At 41.9% G+C, this 18,440-nt stretch overlaps 1 protein-coding gene across 2 annotated transcripts in view; it reads right to left on the reverse strand.

Moving 5' to 3' along the window:
• Positions 1 to 18,440, reverse strand: part of FRMD5 (FERM domain containing 5) — a 244,657-nt gene that overhangs the window by 68,734 nt on the left and 157,483 nt on the right. The window contains exons 5-8 of one of the 2 annotated variants that reach the window (XM_082253018.1): positions 8,753 to 8,850; positions 4,743 to 4,863; positions 1,809 to 1,896; positions 1,607 to 1,695 (exon numbers count right to left, since the gene is read on the reverse strand). In XM_082253018.1, the coding sequence (XP_082109144.1) occupies positions 1,607 to 1,695; positions 1,809 to 1,896; positions 4,743 to 4,863; positions 8,753 to 8,850 (396 nt within the window). Of the gene's footprint in view, positions 1 to 1,606; positions 1,696 to 1,808; positions 1,897 to 4,742; positions 4,867 to 8,752; positions 8,851 to 18,440 lie in introns of both variants that reach the window. The other variant, XM_082253017.1, reaches the window with a different exon arrangement.

Here is an 18,440-nt window from a genome sequence, read left to right on the forward strand (position 1 = left end):
AAAAATATATATATTTTTTTTTCAGAATTGACGATTTTTTTGTTTATAGCACAAAAAATAAAAATCTCAGAGGTGATCAAATACCACCAAGAGTTTAACCTTAAACTTAAAGGGTTCTTTACTGTCAGAGCAGTGGGGATGTGGAATTCTCTTCCACAAGCAGTGGTATCAGCAGGGAGCATCAACAGCTTTTTTAGATGGGCACCTTAACGACCACAACATACAGGGGTATACAATGTACTATTCATACATAATCACACACACACATCGTAGGTTGAACTGGATGGACTGGTGTCTTTTTTCAACCTCACAAACTATGTAACCTTGTCCAGGGAAATGTATTCATTGAAAGAATTGGAATGGTGGCATGATCCCCTATGATAAATAAGCAGAGGAGAAGCCTTTCAGCACAGGAAGATGGTGGCAATCAGTATAGGAAATAAAAATGCGTGTTATGAATGGCGACAGTGTCGACCAAGAACCCCCCTGTGGTCAGTATGCAGAGAGGAAGCTGCTCGCTACAGGACCTGGAAAAAACGTGGCGACCACTGAAGTAGCACCAACTACTACAGCGATTGTCAGCTTACCCGGCGGCCCCTCAGGTATGAGATATACATACTTACATTGTGCCAAGCTGGGCCAATAGAACTATACAATACACATCAGAGGCGTAACTAGAACCTTCAGGGCCCCGGTGCAAGAAACCATGAAGGGCCCCCCGGACCCCTTCCCTTCAAGCCTGGGGCTCTTCCCACTGATTCTGGGGCACTTTACTCTTGTTGCGGGACCCTTTCACAAGTTCTGCAGTGGGCCCCCTTCCTGCCATCTTGGGGCCTCCCCTCGATGGTGGAATGCCAGGGCCCGGTCGCAAGTGTGACCTTTGCGATCCTGGAAGTTCACCCACTGGTGTCAGTAGTTTTTATTTTTTGGTACTTTAATTGTATTATTTTTTATCATTTTATTTTTTTTACAATGTCACTGACTATGACTCTGTCCATTCAGAAAAGGAAGGAGCTGGTAAATTACATATTTACTGACCCCTTCCTGGTTCTCTATTGTGACACATCCCCTGCAGCAGCCGGCAGGAGAGGGAAGGGAACACAGGGGGGGGGGGGTGCCAGGGGAGCACACAGGGGCCCAGAGACAGCAGAACACAAGTGACCTGGATAGGAGGAGTGGCGGGGGCAGCATACAGAGGAACCAATCTCCTCCATTTTCCTCCTGCAGCTACAGGAGGAAAAAGGAGGACAGTGATTTCTCTACATGCTGCCCCCACCGCCCCTCCTATCCAGGTGTACAGGGGAGCCACACAGGCCCCCTGGAGCATGGGGCCCGGTTGCAATTGCAACCCCTGTATTTACGCCCCTGATACACATTATACCTGGGGGGTCAGATTTATGAACCTTTCTGGACAGAGGAGGTATTAGCAGGCATCTTATGGTGACTGCACTTGTACTGGACCTTCATTTAATCAGCATGAAGGACAGGTTCACTTTCCATGTACCACATCAATTATTCCCTAATATTTAGAAAGGCAAAGAGGAGAAAGCGAAAGATAAGATAAAGAAGGGGAAGGGTGAGGGGGGAAGGGCAGATCCAAACTCACCATTTTATAAAGTGAACCCTCTTATTCCCCTGCAACACGATAAAGCCAAAAGGAGTAAAGGCCAAAAATGCAGAATTCCCAGAGACATCCTGAAAGACAGCGACACAGAACATAGGAAGGAAAGAGAGAGAAAGGAGAGATGGGAGGCATAGACTGCACAGAGAATTATGGGTAAATAACATGGAGAAAAATAGGGGGGTACCTTACAAGGATGGGGATCCACTCCGTATGTCTCCAGGGTCTGAGCCTTCCTCAGAAAACACAGCTCTGACGCGGCGGGGGACAAGCCACTAAAAAAGAGGACAAAGGTCCGAGTGATAAACTTCTGCATGGAAAATGGCTTCGTCTGCGAGGAAAATTCACATTGCCCTCAGCAGACCTTCAGATACTTTCCTTCAATATGAAGTCTAATCAATCAATTATCAATTTGTAAAACATCTGTTTGGTTGCTATAGGCAACAAAAACACTTCGCTATGGAGCACAATTTATATTTTAAGCCCCAAAAATGGTTACAAAGAAATTTGATCCAGTTGAGGACACTGGATGTGCTACACAGGCCCAAAAATGTAATCAAAGTACACAGGGCGTGTGTAGCACATCCCGCACTTTTGCCCCACTATTGCCTCCCCCACTTGCCGGCAATTTAAAATGAAAGCCAGATACTTTAGCGTAAATATAGCAGCTCTAGAAACTATTGCTGTTGAAACAAAGAACCGTCTGACACAAACGACGGGAGATAGAGAGATACAAAGTAACATTGTTTATAAACATTGATCAGATAGGAGACAGAGAGATAAAAAGTAACATTGTTTAGAAACATTGTTCAGACAGGAGACAGAGAGATAAAAAAGTAACATTGTTTAGAAACATTGTTCAGACAGGAGATAGAGAGATACAAAGTAACATTGTTTATAAACATTGATCAGACAGGAGACAGAGAGATAAAAAGTAACATTGTTTAGAAACATTGTTCAGACAGGAGACAGAGAGATAAAAAAGTAACATTGTTTAGAAACATTGTTCAGACAGGAGATAGAGAGATACAAAGTAACATTGTTTATAAACATTGATCAGGTGGGAAATAGGAGAGATACAAAGTAATATTGTTTATAAACATTGTTCAGATGGGAGATAGATACAAAGTAATGTTGTTTATAAACATTGATCACACAGCAGACAGATAAAAAAGTTATATTGTTTATAAACATTGTTCAGATGGGAGAAAGACAGATACAAAGTAACAATGTTTATAAACATTGATCAGATGGGAGATTGAGCAATACAAAATATTGTTGTTTATAAACATTGTTCAGATAGGAGATAGAGAGATACAAAGTAACATTGTTTATAAACATTGATCAGACAGGAGATAGAGAGATGCAACGTAACATTGTTTATAAACATTGTTCAGATGGGAGATAGCGAGATACGAAGTAACATTGTTTATAAACATTGATCAGATGGGAGATCGAGCAATACAAAATATTGTTGTTTATAAACATTGTTCAGATGGGATATAGAGAGATACAAACTACCATTGTTTATAAATATTGTTCAGATGGGAGATAAAGAGATACAAAGTAACATTGTTTATAAACATTGATCGGATGGGTGATAGAGAGATACAAAGTAACATTGTTACTTTTGTGTCTACTCTGTTTTATTAACTGCTTGCCGACCGCCGCAAGTACATATACTGCGGCGGTCAGCCCCTCACAGGAAAAGTGACGTATGGGTACGTCACTAGCCTGTGAGGCTCTGGGGAGCGAGCGCGCGCCGCCGGAGGCACGCTCCCGCTCGGTCACGGACCCCCCGCGCTTGTGACCGGCGGACTCGATGTCCGCCAGGCCCTTGCGATCGTCCGTTAGAGCGGGAGAAAGGCAACCGGCTGATGTAAACAAGCCGCCTGTCATTCTCCCCTGTGTGTGAATAGTGATCATACGGTTCTACTATGTAGGACCGTTGATCTCTGTTCCTACAGCTCAAGCCACAGCCAATCACAGTTAGAGACACACCCCTAGGGACAAACACAACCCCTCCCTCTCAAAAAAAAGTTAACCCCTTCACTACCAGTGTCATTTTACAGTAACAGTGCATATGTATAGCACTGATTACTGCAGTAATGTCACTGGTAACCCCAAAAATGTCAAAAATGTCAGTCAGGGGTCTGATCTGTCCGCCGCAATGTCGCAGTCCCGCAAAAAAAATTGCAGACCGCCGACATTACGCGTTAAAAAAAAAACAACAAAAATGACAAAAATCTTTCCCTTAGTTAGTAAACGCAATAACTTTTGCGCGAACCAATCAAAATACGCTTTTTGCTATTTTTTTTAACCAAAAATATGTAGCAGAAAACAAATTGGCCGAAAATTTTAAAAAATTTAGATTTTTTAATTTTTTATGGGGAATTTCATATAAAAAAATGTGAAAAATATTGTTATTTTTGCAAAAAATTTTTTGTTTATAGCGCATGATCAAAAAATCGCACAGGTGATCAAATACCACCAAAAGAAAGCTCTGTTTGTGGGAAAAAAGGACGTCAATTTCATTTAGGTACAGCGTCGCACGACCGCAGAATTGTCCGTTAAAGTCACGCAGTGCCGAATCGCAAAATAGGCCCTGGTCATGAAGGGGGTAAAATCTTCCGGGGCTTAAGTGGTTAATCTGCAGATCAAAGGGATGAGTTTCAGTCTGCATACAGTGACAGTAAAACACCCAGCAAGTAAAAACTGTTTTTAAATAAAATATTTCTCTCACCCATAATATCCCTGCACTTTTTACAAAGTAACTGAATTCCAGAAGTTCATTTTTAATCTAGGCCTTTCCTCGGCAGTACCTCTCCTTTCCCACCAGATGTCCTCAGTCTTGCATGAATAATGACCCCCAGCATCACTTAACATGGAAGACTGAGCAAATGCAGGGTGTCACTGTAGAGTGTACTGGTATCATCACACCAGCACTGCTCTCCGCAATGGTGACCAATATACTGTATATACTAGGCAAAGAGGAAAAGGACCGTAAACTATTATGAAACTGGCATACAAACTTCAGAAAAGCGGTGTCAAGAAATGGAGGAGAAGCGCAGAGCCCGAGGCTGGGCACTGATTGGTCAGTTTTACAGAGCACATTCCTCACCTGAGCTCGTTCCTGTGAATCTCCGCAATCCGTCGCTCCAGCTTCTCCGAGTGTTTAGGGAGGAACTGGAACTTGGAACTATATCCCTCGGGGTGTTTACCGGGATCATAATCACCGATCTCTGCTACAGGAGAGACACAGATGGGTTAGAATTACAGCCAAGCAGATTTGTTTCCTCAAGTCAGAGCAATCCTGCAGGTAAGATGGCAGCACATGAAGAGTCGCCTGAGCACACGGGGGCCACTCTGGTGCTGAGCTGGAAAGGGCCACAGAAAAACTTCTCTGGCTGCTACTTTTTAATATTTTTTGTACATTTTTACAAAATGGGCCGAGCCCATTTCTGACACTTGTTGTTTACAAGGTAAAATCTGTATTTTTAGCTAGAAAACAACTTATAACCCCCAAACAAGCGGCTTGCTATGGGAGCGCCCAAGCCGAGGGTCAGCTCCGTGTATCCATTCAGACATGGAGCTGTGGTTGGGCTCCGCCCCTCTCTCCCCTCATTGACTAACTGACTTTGATTGACAGCAGCAGAAGCCAATGGCACTGCTGCTGTGCCTTAGCCAAAGAGGAAGGGAGTCCCGGACGTCATGGACATCGCTGAGAGAGTCATGGACATCGTTGGATTGAGAGGGGGCTCAGGTAAGTATTAGAGGGGTGAGGGGGGGCTGCTGCACACAGAAGGTTTTTTATCTTAATGCATGCACAAAGTTGCCATTTTAACAAGTTATTTCTCACACACAGAATAGGCATACTTTGAATTAGAACCCAAGACACATTTTGATACTCCTTCCAAGTAGGGGGATAACACGTGTGAGACTTTTTCACAGCAAAGTCACATAAAGAGGTCCAAAATGGGGGGTAAGCCCCCACCCCCCCCCCCGCCGCCCTCCAGTGCTTCTATAGGCTCACCCGTGCGATTGGCGAAACAGAGAAGGAATCCGCCAGTGACGGAAGTACACCATAGAGAATACCCAAAGGACCAGATGGTCTCCAGCAGTCTCTATGACTCTCGGAGGCCCTGGCGAGACGTCATGACATCACGCCAGGCCTTGCAGTTGTCAATACTGCTGGAAAACCGAAATCGTTTTTTTTTTCCAGCCTGTAGGAGAGATGTGAGGTCCTATTGACCCCAGATCTCTCCATAAAGAGGTCCTGTCATGCACTATTCCTATTACAAGGGATGTTTACAATCCTTGTAATAGGAATAAAAGTGATAAAAAAAATTAAAAGGGAAAGTGTAAAGATAAAAAAATAAAAAGAAAATAAAACAATAAAAGGAAAAAAATGTAAAGTGCTTTCTCTGTAACTCTAATTGGTAACCTCTAAACATTTTTAAAGCGGTGCCTATGGAGATTTTTAAGTACCGAAGTTTGTGCAATTTTTAAAGCGTGAAATGTTAGGTCAGGTTATCTATTTACTTGGTGTAACATTACTTTTCACATTATGCAAAAAAAAAAAAACAATTGGGCTAACTTCACTGTTTTGTTTTTCTTAGTTCATGAAACTGTTTTTTTTTCCCAAAAATGCATTTGAAAAATTGCTGTGCAAATACCGTGTGACATAAAAGTTGCAATGACCACCATTTTATTCCCTAGGGTCTCTGCTTAAAAAAAAAAAAAAAAAACATAAATAATGTTTGAGGGTTCAAAATAATTTTCTAGTAAAAAAAAAAGATGATGATTTTTACATGTAGGAGCGGAGTGCCAGCAATGTCCCGGTATGGAAGTGGTTTAATTCCTGGCATTATTCATTTATTTACTATTATTGTTGGGAAACAAATACCACCAGTATTGTTCATTTCTTCTAATACAAAAAAAAAAAGGGTCTATTTATAAAAAGTTACTGGACAAATTTGTTTTATTTATTTCAGGTACTTTCACAATATACAAAAAAATTTAGCTAACTTTACAATTTTTTTTTTTTTTAGTTCAAAAAACTTTTTTTCCCATAAAAATATGCGTTTGAAAAATTGCTGCGCAAATACCATGTGACATAAAAAGTTGCAATGACCGCCATTTTATTCCCTAGGGTCTCTGCGAAAATAAATAAATAAATAATGTTTGGGGAAACTGAGTAATTTTCTAGCAAAAAAAAAAAAAAAAATTATGATTTTACATGTAGGAGCGGAGTGCCAGCAATGTCCAGGTATGGAAGTGGTTTAATTCCTGGAATTACTCATTTATTTATTATTATTGTTGGGAAACAAATACCACCAGTATTGTGTATTTCTTCTCATAAAAAAAAAGGGGTCTACAGTAAACCCCCGCTCCATCGCGGTTCCGTTTTTGCGGTCCCGGTATATTGCGTTTTTTTTTTGTAATGTTATTTTACTATATAAATCATTAAAAATGAAATATTTTTGTGTTTTCCATAGCTCTTGCTCTGTCTCTCAGTATCTTTTATGTGTTTAAATGAGTTTCTATTGTTTTAAATGTATGTTTAAAGACCTTAAAATGCTTTTACACGTACAGTGACAGTAAAAAAACATGCCTACAATGCATTTTAATAGGGTTTTTCTATTTCACGGAATTTCACTTTTCGCGGCTGGGTCCGGAACGTAACCCCCGCAATGGAGGGGAGTTTACTGTATTTATAAAAAGTTAATGGACAAATTTGTTTTATTTATTTCAGGTACTTTCACAATATACAAAAAAATTGAGCAAACTTTACTGTTTTTTGTTTTTTTTTTTTTAGTTCATGAAACTTTTTTTTTCCCAAAAAAATACACGTTTGAAAAATTGCTGCGCAAATACCGGGTGACATAAAAAGTTGCAATGACCGCTATTTTATTCCCTAGGGTCTCTGCTAAAAAAAAAAAAAAAAAAATAATGTTTGGGGAAATTGAGTAATTTTCTAGCAAAAAAAAAAAAAATGATAATTTTTACATGTAGGAGCAGAATGCCAGCAATGTCCTGGTATGGAAGTGGTTTAATTCCTGGCATTATTACATAGTTACATTTACATTACATTTCTTCTAATAAAAAAAGAAAGGGGTCTATTTATAAAAAGTTAATGGACAAATTATTTTTATTAATTTTAGGTACTTTCACAATATACAAAAAAATTGGGCAAACTTTACTGGGTTTTTTTTTTTTTTTTTTTTAGTTCATGAAACTGTTTTTTTTTTGTCAAAAAAATATGCATTTGAAAAATTGCTGCGCAAATACCGTGTGACATAAAAAGTTGCAATGACTGTCATTTTATTCCCTAGGGTCTCTGCTAAAAAAAAAAAAATAATAATAATGTTTGGGGAAACTGAGTAATTTTCTAGCAAAAAAAAAAACAAAAAGGTGATTTTTACATGTAGGAGAAGTTGCAATGACTGCCATTTTATTCCCTAGGGTCTCTGCTAAAAAAAAAAAAATAATAATAATAATGTTTGGGGAAACTGAGTAATTTTCTAGCAAAAAAAAAACAAAAAGGTGATTTTTACATGTAGGAGAAGTTGCAATGACTGCCATTTTATTCCCTAGGGTCTCTGCTAAAAAAAAAAAAAATAATAATAATAATGTTTGGGGAAACTAGTAATTTTCTAGCAAAAAAAAAAAAAAAATGATGATTTTTACATGTAGGAGCTCTCGGAGTGCCAGAATTGGCCCTGGTATGGAAGTGGTTAAAATCAATGAAAAACTTTGTCCAGCACAGGTAATAAACCAGAAACAGACAAATAACATTTGTTTTTTGCACCATTTACACGTGCATTTTCATTGGGCGAACCGCTATACACATTTTTTTATTTTTACACCCCATAACAATTAATTGACTTCTCCTCTTTTGTTTCAGGGGCAGAAGAGGAGATGAAAGGGAGAAGCTGATAGGTTAATAGATAACACAGAGATTTTTTTATTTTGACTCTTGAGATAAACTTGTGGATGACAGAGGATGAAATAGGAGGAAGTTTGTAAATGTTATAGAGGTAAAAGATACGGCGGCATTAGCCAATGCAGCTAGAGGGACACAGTAAATGATAAATGAGGAGCCAGTGACAGTCTGTCATCAGTACATACCTTGTAATATGTACGCCGCCAGCAAAGCTGCATCAGATGTCTTACACAGTAACCGTCCGTGGTACAAATCTCTCTTCACTTGCAGGAAAACAAGATATCTGTGTGGGAGACAGATATTCAGGTTATTGTCCAATCAGCATGCAGGGAGATGACATCAATATATATATTTTTTAACTCCGTCCCAGATAGTGGAGAGACCCCCCCATCACCCTATGCTTTCTGCTAAAGGTGTAAAATTTTCCTCAAAATGTTTCATTTTAATAACTAACATTCATTCGATTTTTTGAAAAAATTTAAAAAAAAATTAAAAATCGATTTTCGTTATTGACTGCAGTGATGAGAAAATTCAAAGGAGTTAGTGGGTAAAGTCCAAAATCGAATGTTAAAAGCAAACAAAATTTCAAAGTACTGAGAATTTTCATGCAAACTTTCGCTCAAAAATATACTAGTGTATCGCCAGCTTAATAAAAAAAATTGTATGGATAAAATTGCAAACTTTGGCAGATAATTACTGAGTGGGAGGAAATTGTAACTCGCTACAAAAATATTAATTCCCAAAAGACAAAAAGCACAAACAGGAAAATTGGGAATGCCCAGAATTCTATGTTGAATACGACATAGGGAAAAACAAAATATATCAATACAAAAAAAATATATATATAAATACAGTATCTCACAAAACTAAGTACACCCCTCATTTTTGTAAATATTTTATTCTATCTTTTCATGTGACAACACTGAAGAAATGACACTTTGCTACAATGTAAAGTAGTGAGTGTACAGCTTGTATAACAGTGTAAATTTACTGTCCCCTCAAAATAACTCAACACACAGCCATTAATGTCTAAACCACTGGCAACAAAAGTGAGTACACCCCTAAGTGAAAATGTCCAAACTGGGCCCAAAGTGTCAATATTTTGTGTGGCCACCGTTATTTTCCAGCACTGCCCTAACCCTCTTGGGCATGGAGTTCACCAGAAATTCACAGGTTGCCACTGGAGTCCTCTTCCACTCCTCCATGATGACATCACAGAGCTGGGGGATGTTAGAGACCTTGCGCTCCTCCACCTTTTGTTTGAGGATGCCCCACAGATGCTCAATAGGGTTTAGGTCTGGAGACATGCTTGGCCAGTCCATCACCTTTACCCTCAGCTTCTTTAGCAAGGCAGTGGTCATCTTGGAGATGTGTTTGCGGTCCCTGCGGCCCAGTCTCTAATGGGAGGGATCATGCTCTGCTTCAGTATGTCACAGTACATGTTGGCATTCATGGTTCCCTCAATGAACTGTAGCTCACCAGTGCTGGCAGCACTCATGCAGCCCCAGACCATGACACTCCCACCACCATGCTTGACTGTAGGCAAGACACACTTGTCTTTGTACTCCTCACCTGGTTGCCGCCACACACGCCTGACACCATCTGAACCAAATAAGTTTATCTTGGTCTCATCAGACCACAGGAGATGGTTCCAGTAATCCATGTCCTTATTCTGCTTGTCTTCAGCAAACTGTTTGCAGGTTTTCTTGTGCATCATCTTTAGAAGAGGCTTCCTTCTGGGATGACAGCCATGCAGACCAATTTGATGCAGTGTGCGGCGTATGGTCTGAGCACTGACAGGCTGACCTTCCACCCCTTCAACCTCTGCAGCAATGCTGGCAGCACTCATACGTCTATTTCCCAAAGACAACCTCTGGATATGACGCTGAGCACGTGCACTCAACTTCTTTGGTTGACCATGGTGAGGCCTGTTCTGAGTGGAACCTGTCCTGTTAAACCGCTGTATGGTCTTGGCCACCAGGCTGCAGCTCAGTTTCAGGGTCTTGGCAATCTTCTTATAGTCTAGGCCATCTTTATGTAGAGCAACAATTCTTTTTTTCAGATCCTGAAAGAGTTCTTTGCCATGAGGTGCCATGTTGAACTTCGAGTGACCAGTATGAGAGAGTGAGAGCGATAACACCAAATTTACCATACCTGCTCCCCATTCACACCTGAGACCTTGTAACACTAAGGAATCACATGACACCGGGGAGGGAAAATGGCTAATTGGGCCCAATTTGGACATTTTCACTTAGGGGTGTACTCACTTTTGTTGCCAGCGGTTTAGACATGAATGGCTGTGTGTTGAGTTATTTTGAGGGGACAGTAAATTTACACTGTTATACAAGCTGTACACTCACTACTTTACATTGTAGCAAAGTGTCATTTCTTCAGTGTTGTCACATGAAAAGATAGAATAAAATATTTACAAACATTATAGGGTTGTACTCACTTTTGTGAGATATATATCAATAATGCAATTATTATTTTTTTGTATTTTGTTGTTGTATTATTGATATTTGTTTTTCTTTTGATTTGTATTATTGATATTTCTGTTTTTTTTCTTTCTTTCTATTTTTTTGTAATTTGATATTTTTGTCTTTTCTTTTTTTTTTTATTATTAATATTTTTTTTTCTTTTTTTTCTCCTTATGTTTTCTTTTCGGTGTGGCGATTCGTCTTAATTAGGTAAATGTATAAAACATTTTTTTAAAAAAAGTCTGATATAAAAAAAAAAAAAAAAGAAAATATGACATAGGGAAGTATTCACAAAATGTTTAGGGCATTTTCCAAGAACAAACAAATCGTTTATACAAAAACTTTATTAACAGCAAATGATTCCATAATGCAAATTTTCTTTAAAAAAAAAAACTTCCCCTAGCTTGGCTTCACTCAAGGGTATACACTATATTACGTACAGTATATACATAATTAAGTATTGGGACACCTGAGAAGGCCTGGCTCGCAGTCTCCTCTCTAATTCATCTCAAAGGTGTTCTATCGGGTTAAGGTCAGGACTCTGTGCAGGCAAGGTCCATAAAGACATGGATGAGTGAGTTTGGGGTGGAGGAACTTGACTGGCCTGCACAGAGTATGGAATATACTGTAGTATTAAAAAAAAATAATAATTTTGTATAAATATTTTATCTGCGAAGTACTGGAATTTTTTTTCAAATCATTAAATAGCCTCCCATGGCTTCCAATACCATCTCTACACTGATGGAAAGGAAGAAAGGATCCCTTGTACCATACACCATGCAGTTACTGTATGTGATAGTGAAGAAAGAGACAACCTCAGCTTGTGTTCCTGCCACGCCACGCCACGCCCCTAGCGCATTTCGCTCTGCCCCCTCGGAGCTTAGTCATAGAGATCACGCCGATGACACCCAAATCTATCTCTCTACCCCTCAGCTCACCCCATCAGTTTTCTCACATAACACTAATTTACTGACAGATCAATCTGGATGTCACACCACTTCCTCAAACTCAATCTATCCAAAACCGAGCTCATAATATTTCCTCCCCATGTGCCCCTTTACCTGATCGACTGCTCAACTATCAACCCGTCCCCAGATACCAGGGTGCTAGGTGTTATCCTTGACTCTCCTTTGGGCCCCACATCCAATCATTGTCCAAAGCTTGCCGCCTCAACCTCCGCAACATCTCCAAAATGTGCCCCTTCCTAACCAATGACACCACGAATCTCCTAATCCACTCCCTGGGTTATCTCCCGCCTTCACTAATGCAACTCCCTCATTGGCTTACCTTTACATAGGCTCCTACTCCTTCAGTCTGTCATGAATGCTGCTGCTAGGCTCATCCACCTTACCAGCTGCTTAGTGTCCTCCATCCCTCTCTGCTAATCCCTCCATTGACCTCCCCTCAGTGTCCTTCACCCCTCTCTGCCATTCCCTCCATGACCTCCACTCAATTTCCTCCACCCCTCTCTGCCAATCCCTTCACTGACCTCCACTCAGTGTTCTCCATCCTTCTCTTCCAATCCCTCCACTTGCTTCCACTAAATGTCCTCCACCCCTCTCTGCCAATCCCTCCACTCACCTCCGCTGGGTATCCTCCACCCCTCTCTGCCAATCCCTCTACTGGCTTCCGCTCAATACCCTCCACCCCTCTCTTCAAATTCCTCCACTGACCTTTGCTCAGTGTCCTCCACCCCTCCCTGCCTTCCCTCCACTGACTTCCACTCAGTGTCCTCTTCCCCTCTCTGCCAATCCCTCCACTGACCTCTGCTCAGTGTCCTCCACCCCTCTCTGCCAATCCCTCCATTGACCTCTGCTCAGTGTCCTCCACCCTTCTCTGCCAATCCCTCCACTGACCTCTGCTCAGTGTCCTCCACCCCTCTCTGCCAATCCCTCCACTGACCTCTGCTCAATGTTCTCCACCCCTCTCTGCCAATCTCTCCACTAACCTCTGCTCAGTGTCCTCCACCCCTCTCTGCCAATCCCTCCACTGACCTCTGGTCAGTGTCTTCCACCCCTCTCTGCCAATTCCTCCACTGACCTCTGGTCAGTGTCCTCCACCCCTGTCTGCCAATTCCTCCACTGACCTCTGCTCAGTGTCCTTCATCCTTCTCTGTCAATTCCTCCACTGACCTCTGCTCAATGTACTCCACCCATCTCTGCCAATTCCTCCACTGACCTCCACTCACTGTCCTCCACCCCTCTGTGCCAATCCCTCCACTAGGATATGCTCAGTGTCCTCCACCCCTCTCTGCCAATCCTTCCATTGGCCTCTGCTCAGTGTCCTCCACCCTTCTCTGCCAATGCCTCCACTGACCACCACCCAGTGTCCTCCACCACTCTCTGCCGTTCCCTCCACTGGCTTCCACTCACCCAACCAATTCAACTCAAAATACAAACAATAACTTACAAAGCCATCCACAACTCTGCGCCGAGCTACATCACTAACCATGTCTCAAAATACCAATCAAAGCGTTCTCTTAGTTCCTTCCAAGACCTCATGCTCTGTAGTTTCCTTGTCACATTCTCCCGCGCTCGTCTCCAGGACTGTTCCTTCCAAGACCTCATGCTCTGTAGTTTCCTTGTCACATCCTCCCACACTTGTCTCCAGGACTTTTCCTGAGCCTCTCCTACCCTTTGGAACTCCCTAACCCAACCTGTCCAACTATCTCCTAGTCTGTCCACTTTTAGAAAACCCTTCACTTCAGAAAAGATTATCCCGCCCACACCTAACTGTACTTTGCTGCGGGAGAGGAGCTGATGGAGAAAATAATTACCTTTTCTATGACTTAACCCTCCCTTTTAAATTGTAAGTTCAGGGCAGGGGCCTCTTATTCCTGCTGTATTAAATTAGTGGTAGCGAAGATACGGACAGCAGCAGGAGTGGCAAGAGCAAGATATTGGCTGAAGAGAGCACAATAATCTGGCAAACAGGAAGTGCAAAGGCACAGCTTAAATAGGAAGTGCATGTGAGAAGAAAAGGGATCAAGGCAAGATTATTCAAGGAATTGTCCAGGGAGCTTTCCAGCATCCCAGGTGGCTCAGCAAGAAGAGATACTGCCAGACACAGCAGAGGTTGCAGGTTCAGACCCAGTTCCTGACACTATCGTAGAGAGAGAGGTCACTGGTGGGTCCCATTACTTTTTTAAAACTATTGTTATGCCTCTGATTATAAGGTGTATTTAGCTGTTCAACTTTTTTTCTTGGAATTTAAACTGTTACTAAACCCACCACAGTAAAATCAGTCTATATATGCAGTAAAGCATGCTTGTTATATTCACTGTGGAACCTAAGGGGTTAATCCTCTGCATTGAGTAAAAGGGCTGTTTGATCCTGTCTTTTCTGATCCTCCCCTTCTTCCATGACCCTAATCCATCTCCTGATAGAACAAAGCCTTGGGGGCACTCTGCACATGCTCAGTTTGGTGTGTATTGCTAGAGAGTTCTTTTTCTTTTTTTTTTGTGAGGGTACATGCGATCAGCACAGGGCCAATCAACACTGTCCAGACAGAAAGTCAGAGGTCATGCAACCTCATAGGACAAACAATAAAATCGGTGCAAAGCACCTGTCTTCTGCGCTCTGAGTAGTGTGATCCTCTATCACCCTCGGCCACAATCATGCAGCTACTGAGAACTTTCGACTCGGCATCGAGAACTCGTTTGTCAGTATTTTTACACCTTTTTATTCAAATAAACCTAGAGGATAATGCACTAGGCCGGTGGGCCCTTGTGTTTGTTTTTAGTAGCCTCATAGGACAGTCAGAGGAGAACGAAAACTCCTCCTACAAGCTTTAACCAGACACTGATAGAAGTCACAAGATTGCTATATACTGCTGATGAGAAAAGGTATTTAGCCCTTTATATTTACTAAAATAATTGCATTCCCATGTTCTGTGTACTGTGGGAGACCAGATAGAGTGACTGTAGAGTCCTGGGGAGATCAGATATAGTGACTGCAGGCTCCTGGGGAGACCAAATATAGTCACTGCAGGCTCCTGGGGAGACCAGATATAGTGACTGCAGGCTCCTGGGGAGACCAGATATAGTGACTGCAGGCTCCTTGGAAGACCAGATATAGTGACTGCAGGCTCCTGGGAAGACCAGATATAGTGAATGCAGGCTCCTGGGGAGACCAGATGAAGGGACTGCAGGCTCCTGGGGAGACCAGATAAAGGGACTGCAGGCTCCTGGGGAGACCAGATATAGTGAATGCAGGGTCCTGGGAAGACCAGATATAGTGAATGCAAAGTCCTGGGGAGACCAGATATAGTGAATGCAGAGTCCTGGGGAGATCGGATATAGTGAATGCAGAGTCCTGGGGAGACCAGATATAGTGAATGCAGAGTCCTGGGGAGACCAGATATAGTGAATGCAGAGTCCTGGGGAGACCAGATATAGTGACTGCAGGCTCCTTGGAAGACCAGATATAGTGACTGCAGGCTCCTGGGAAGACCAGATATAGTGAATGCAGGCTCCTGGGGAGACCAGATGAAGGGACTGCAGGCTCCTGGGGAGACCAGATAAAGGGACTGCAGGCTCCTGGGGAGACCAGATATAGTGAATGCAGGGTCCTGGGAAGACCAGATATAGTGAATGCAGAGTCCTGGGGAGACCAGATATAGTGAATGCAGAGTCCTGGGGAGATCGGATATAGTGAATGCAGAGTCCTGGGGAGACCAGATATAGTGAATGCAGAGTCCTGGGGAGACCAGTTATAGTGAATGCAGAGTCCTGGGGAGACCAGATATAGTGAATGCAGAGTCCTGGGGAGACAAGATATAATGAATGCAGAGTCCTGGGGAGACCAGATATAGTGACTGCAGGCTCCTGGGGAGACCAGATATATTGACTGCAGGCTCCTGGGGAGACCAGATATATTGACTGCAGGCTCCTGGGGAGACCAGATATAGTGACTGCAGGCTCCTGGGGAGACCAGATATAGTGAATGCAGAGTCCTGGGGAGACCAGATATAGTGACTGCAGAGTCCTGGGGAGACCAGATAAAGTGACAGCAGGGTCCTGGGTTTAGAAACACTTTCACTTTAATTGTTGTGGGTCACAGCACACAATACATTGCTGGGTATTTAACAAATATCAGTTGAACGACTCCCGCTCTCATGAGTTGAGAAGGTAATGCAAGCTTACAAAACGTCCTCTGGGAATGGAAGATTTGTATAAATAAAGCTGTACAGTTTAGACGGCGTCCGATCTCGTTAGAGATGACATCATCCGGCAGACTGTTAGTGACAATCCAGAATGAAATAAAACACCGGTATAATGAGGAAAGGATTTGTTGGTTAGTGAGATACAAGACGGGAAGATTAAGACTCGGGTGAATTAATACCTGGCAGACACTCAAGCCGCAAGTCTTCAATGAAGACTGCAACCGGGAGAGAAGCAAATTACTTACTGTAGGTGATCCTTATAAAATAAAGTGTCTGGGATATCCATATCTACCAGAGGCTCAAATTCATTTTCTATCATTCAAAGTAAATCATTAATTGTAATTAGATTGCCGTCCTTCCTTTCAGACATCTTTTATAGAGTCTCCCCGCTGTGGGTAGTCAGAATCGGCATCACTGGGCCATCTCATTTGTTTTCTTCTGGATCAAAATTAATATCAAATTATTCAAACATAAAGAACTTAACCACTTAAGCCCCAGCCCTATTTCGGACACTTTTTGTTCACAAGTTAAAACCAGTATTTTTTCCTAGAAAACTACTTAGAACCCCCAAACATTATATATATATATTATTTTAGCAAAGACTCTGGAGAATAAAATGTCGGTCATTGCAATAATTTTTGTCACGCAGTATTTGCGCAGCGGTCTTTAAAGCGCCATTTTTTTGGAAAAATTTTGAAAAATCACATTTCACTGCATTTAAAAAATACTAAACAGTAAAGTTAGCCCATTTTTTTGTATATTGTGAAAGATGATGTCAGGCCAAGTAAATAGATACCCAACATGTTACGGTTTAAAATTGCGCCCCCCCGTGGGATGGCGACAAACTACGGTCAATAGAGATCTCAATCTGCGACGCTTTAAATTTATTTAACGGTTACCAGTTTAGAGTTAGAGTGTAGCTCTTTTTTTAAAATTATTGCTCACGCTCTGGCGATTGCGGCAATACCTCACATGTGTGGTTTGAACAGCGATTTAATTTGCGGCTCGACTTGCGTATAAGTTTTTTTTTGTGCGCGAGCTAACGGTGACGGGGGCGGCTAAATTTTTTTTTTCCCATTTATTTTATTTATTTTTTTAACTTTATTACAGTTTTAAAAAAAAAAAAAAATCTGATCACTTTTATTGCTGTAACAAGCAATGTAAACATCCCTTGTGACAGCAATATGCAGTGACAGGTACACTTTATGAATGGATTGAGGGTCTAAAAGACTCCACTCCACCCTCCACTACACTTCCCTGTATGCAAAACGCCCAAAACTGCGTTTTTGCATACAGCCGATTTTCAAATTTGCCGCCTTTTGCAGCACAGTAACCCGGAAGTGACGTCATGGACGCCGCCTCCGGGTTACGTCAACGGAGACCCGATCTATGCCGTTTCCGGCATTCATCGGGACTCCATCCAGCCGGCGGACGCGGAGCAAAGCTACGGAAGGGGGCGGGAGGGGGGGGGATGTCCCCTCCACCCCCCCCGGGTACCGATCGAGCGGCTCCCGAGCCGCATCGGTCGGTACCGACGGAAAGCCAACCGTCGGCTTCAAACCACGGTACCGGGATGGTGTCTCTAGCTAGAGGCATCATCCCAGTATACCCCCGCAAAGTTTACCGACGTAGACCTACGTTAGTATGCGGTAAGTGGTTAATGAACTACATTTTTTTTTTTTTTGTAACCACTTCAGGTGCAGGGCAATTTTTTAAAATTTTTGCACACATAAAGAAAGTATCTCACAAAAGTAAGTACACCCCTCACATTTTTGTAAATATTTTATTTTATCTTTTCATGTGACAACACTGAAGAAATGACACTTTGCTACAATGTAAAGTAGTGAGTGTACAGCTTGTATAACAGTGTAAATTTGCTGTCCCCTCAAAATAACTCAACACAGCCATTAACCACTTTAACACCGGAGGATTTTCCTGCTTTACCTCCAGGCCACTTTTTGCGATTCGGCACTGCGCGACTTTAACTGACAATTGCGCGGTCATGCAACACCGTAACCAAACGAAATTTACGTACTTTTTTTCCCACAAACAGAGCTTTCTTTTGGTGGTATTTGATCACCTCTGCGCTTTTCATTTTTTGCGATATTAATTAAGAAAAGAGCGAAAATTTTGCAAACAAATTGACATTTTCTACTTTGACAGTTAAAAAATATCCAATATACAGTAAAACCTTGGATTGCGAGCATAATTCGTTCCGGAAACATGCTTGTAA

The sequence above is a fragment of the Pelophylax lessonae genome (assembly GCF_965119305.1).
Source record: "Pelophylax lessonae genome assembly, chromosome: 4".
Taxonomy (NCBI): domain Eukaryota; kingdom Metazoa; phylum Chordata; class Amphibia; order Anura; family Ranidae; genus Pelophylax; species Pelophylax lessonae.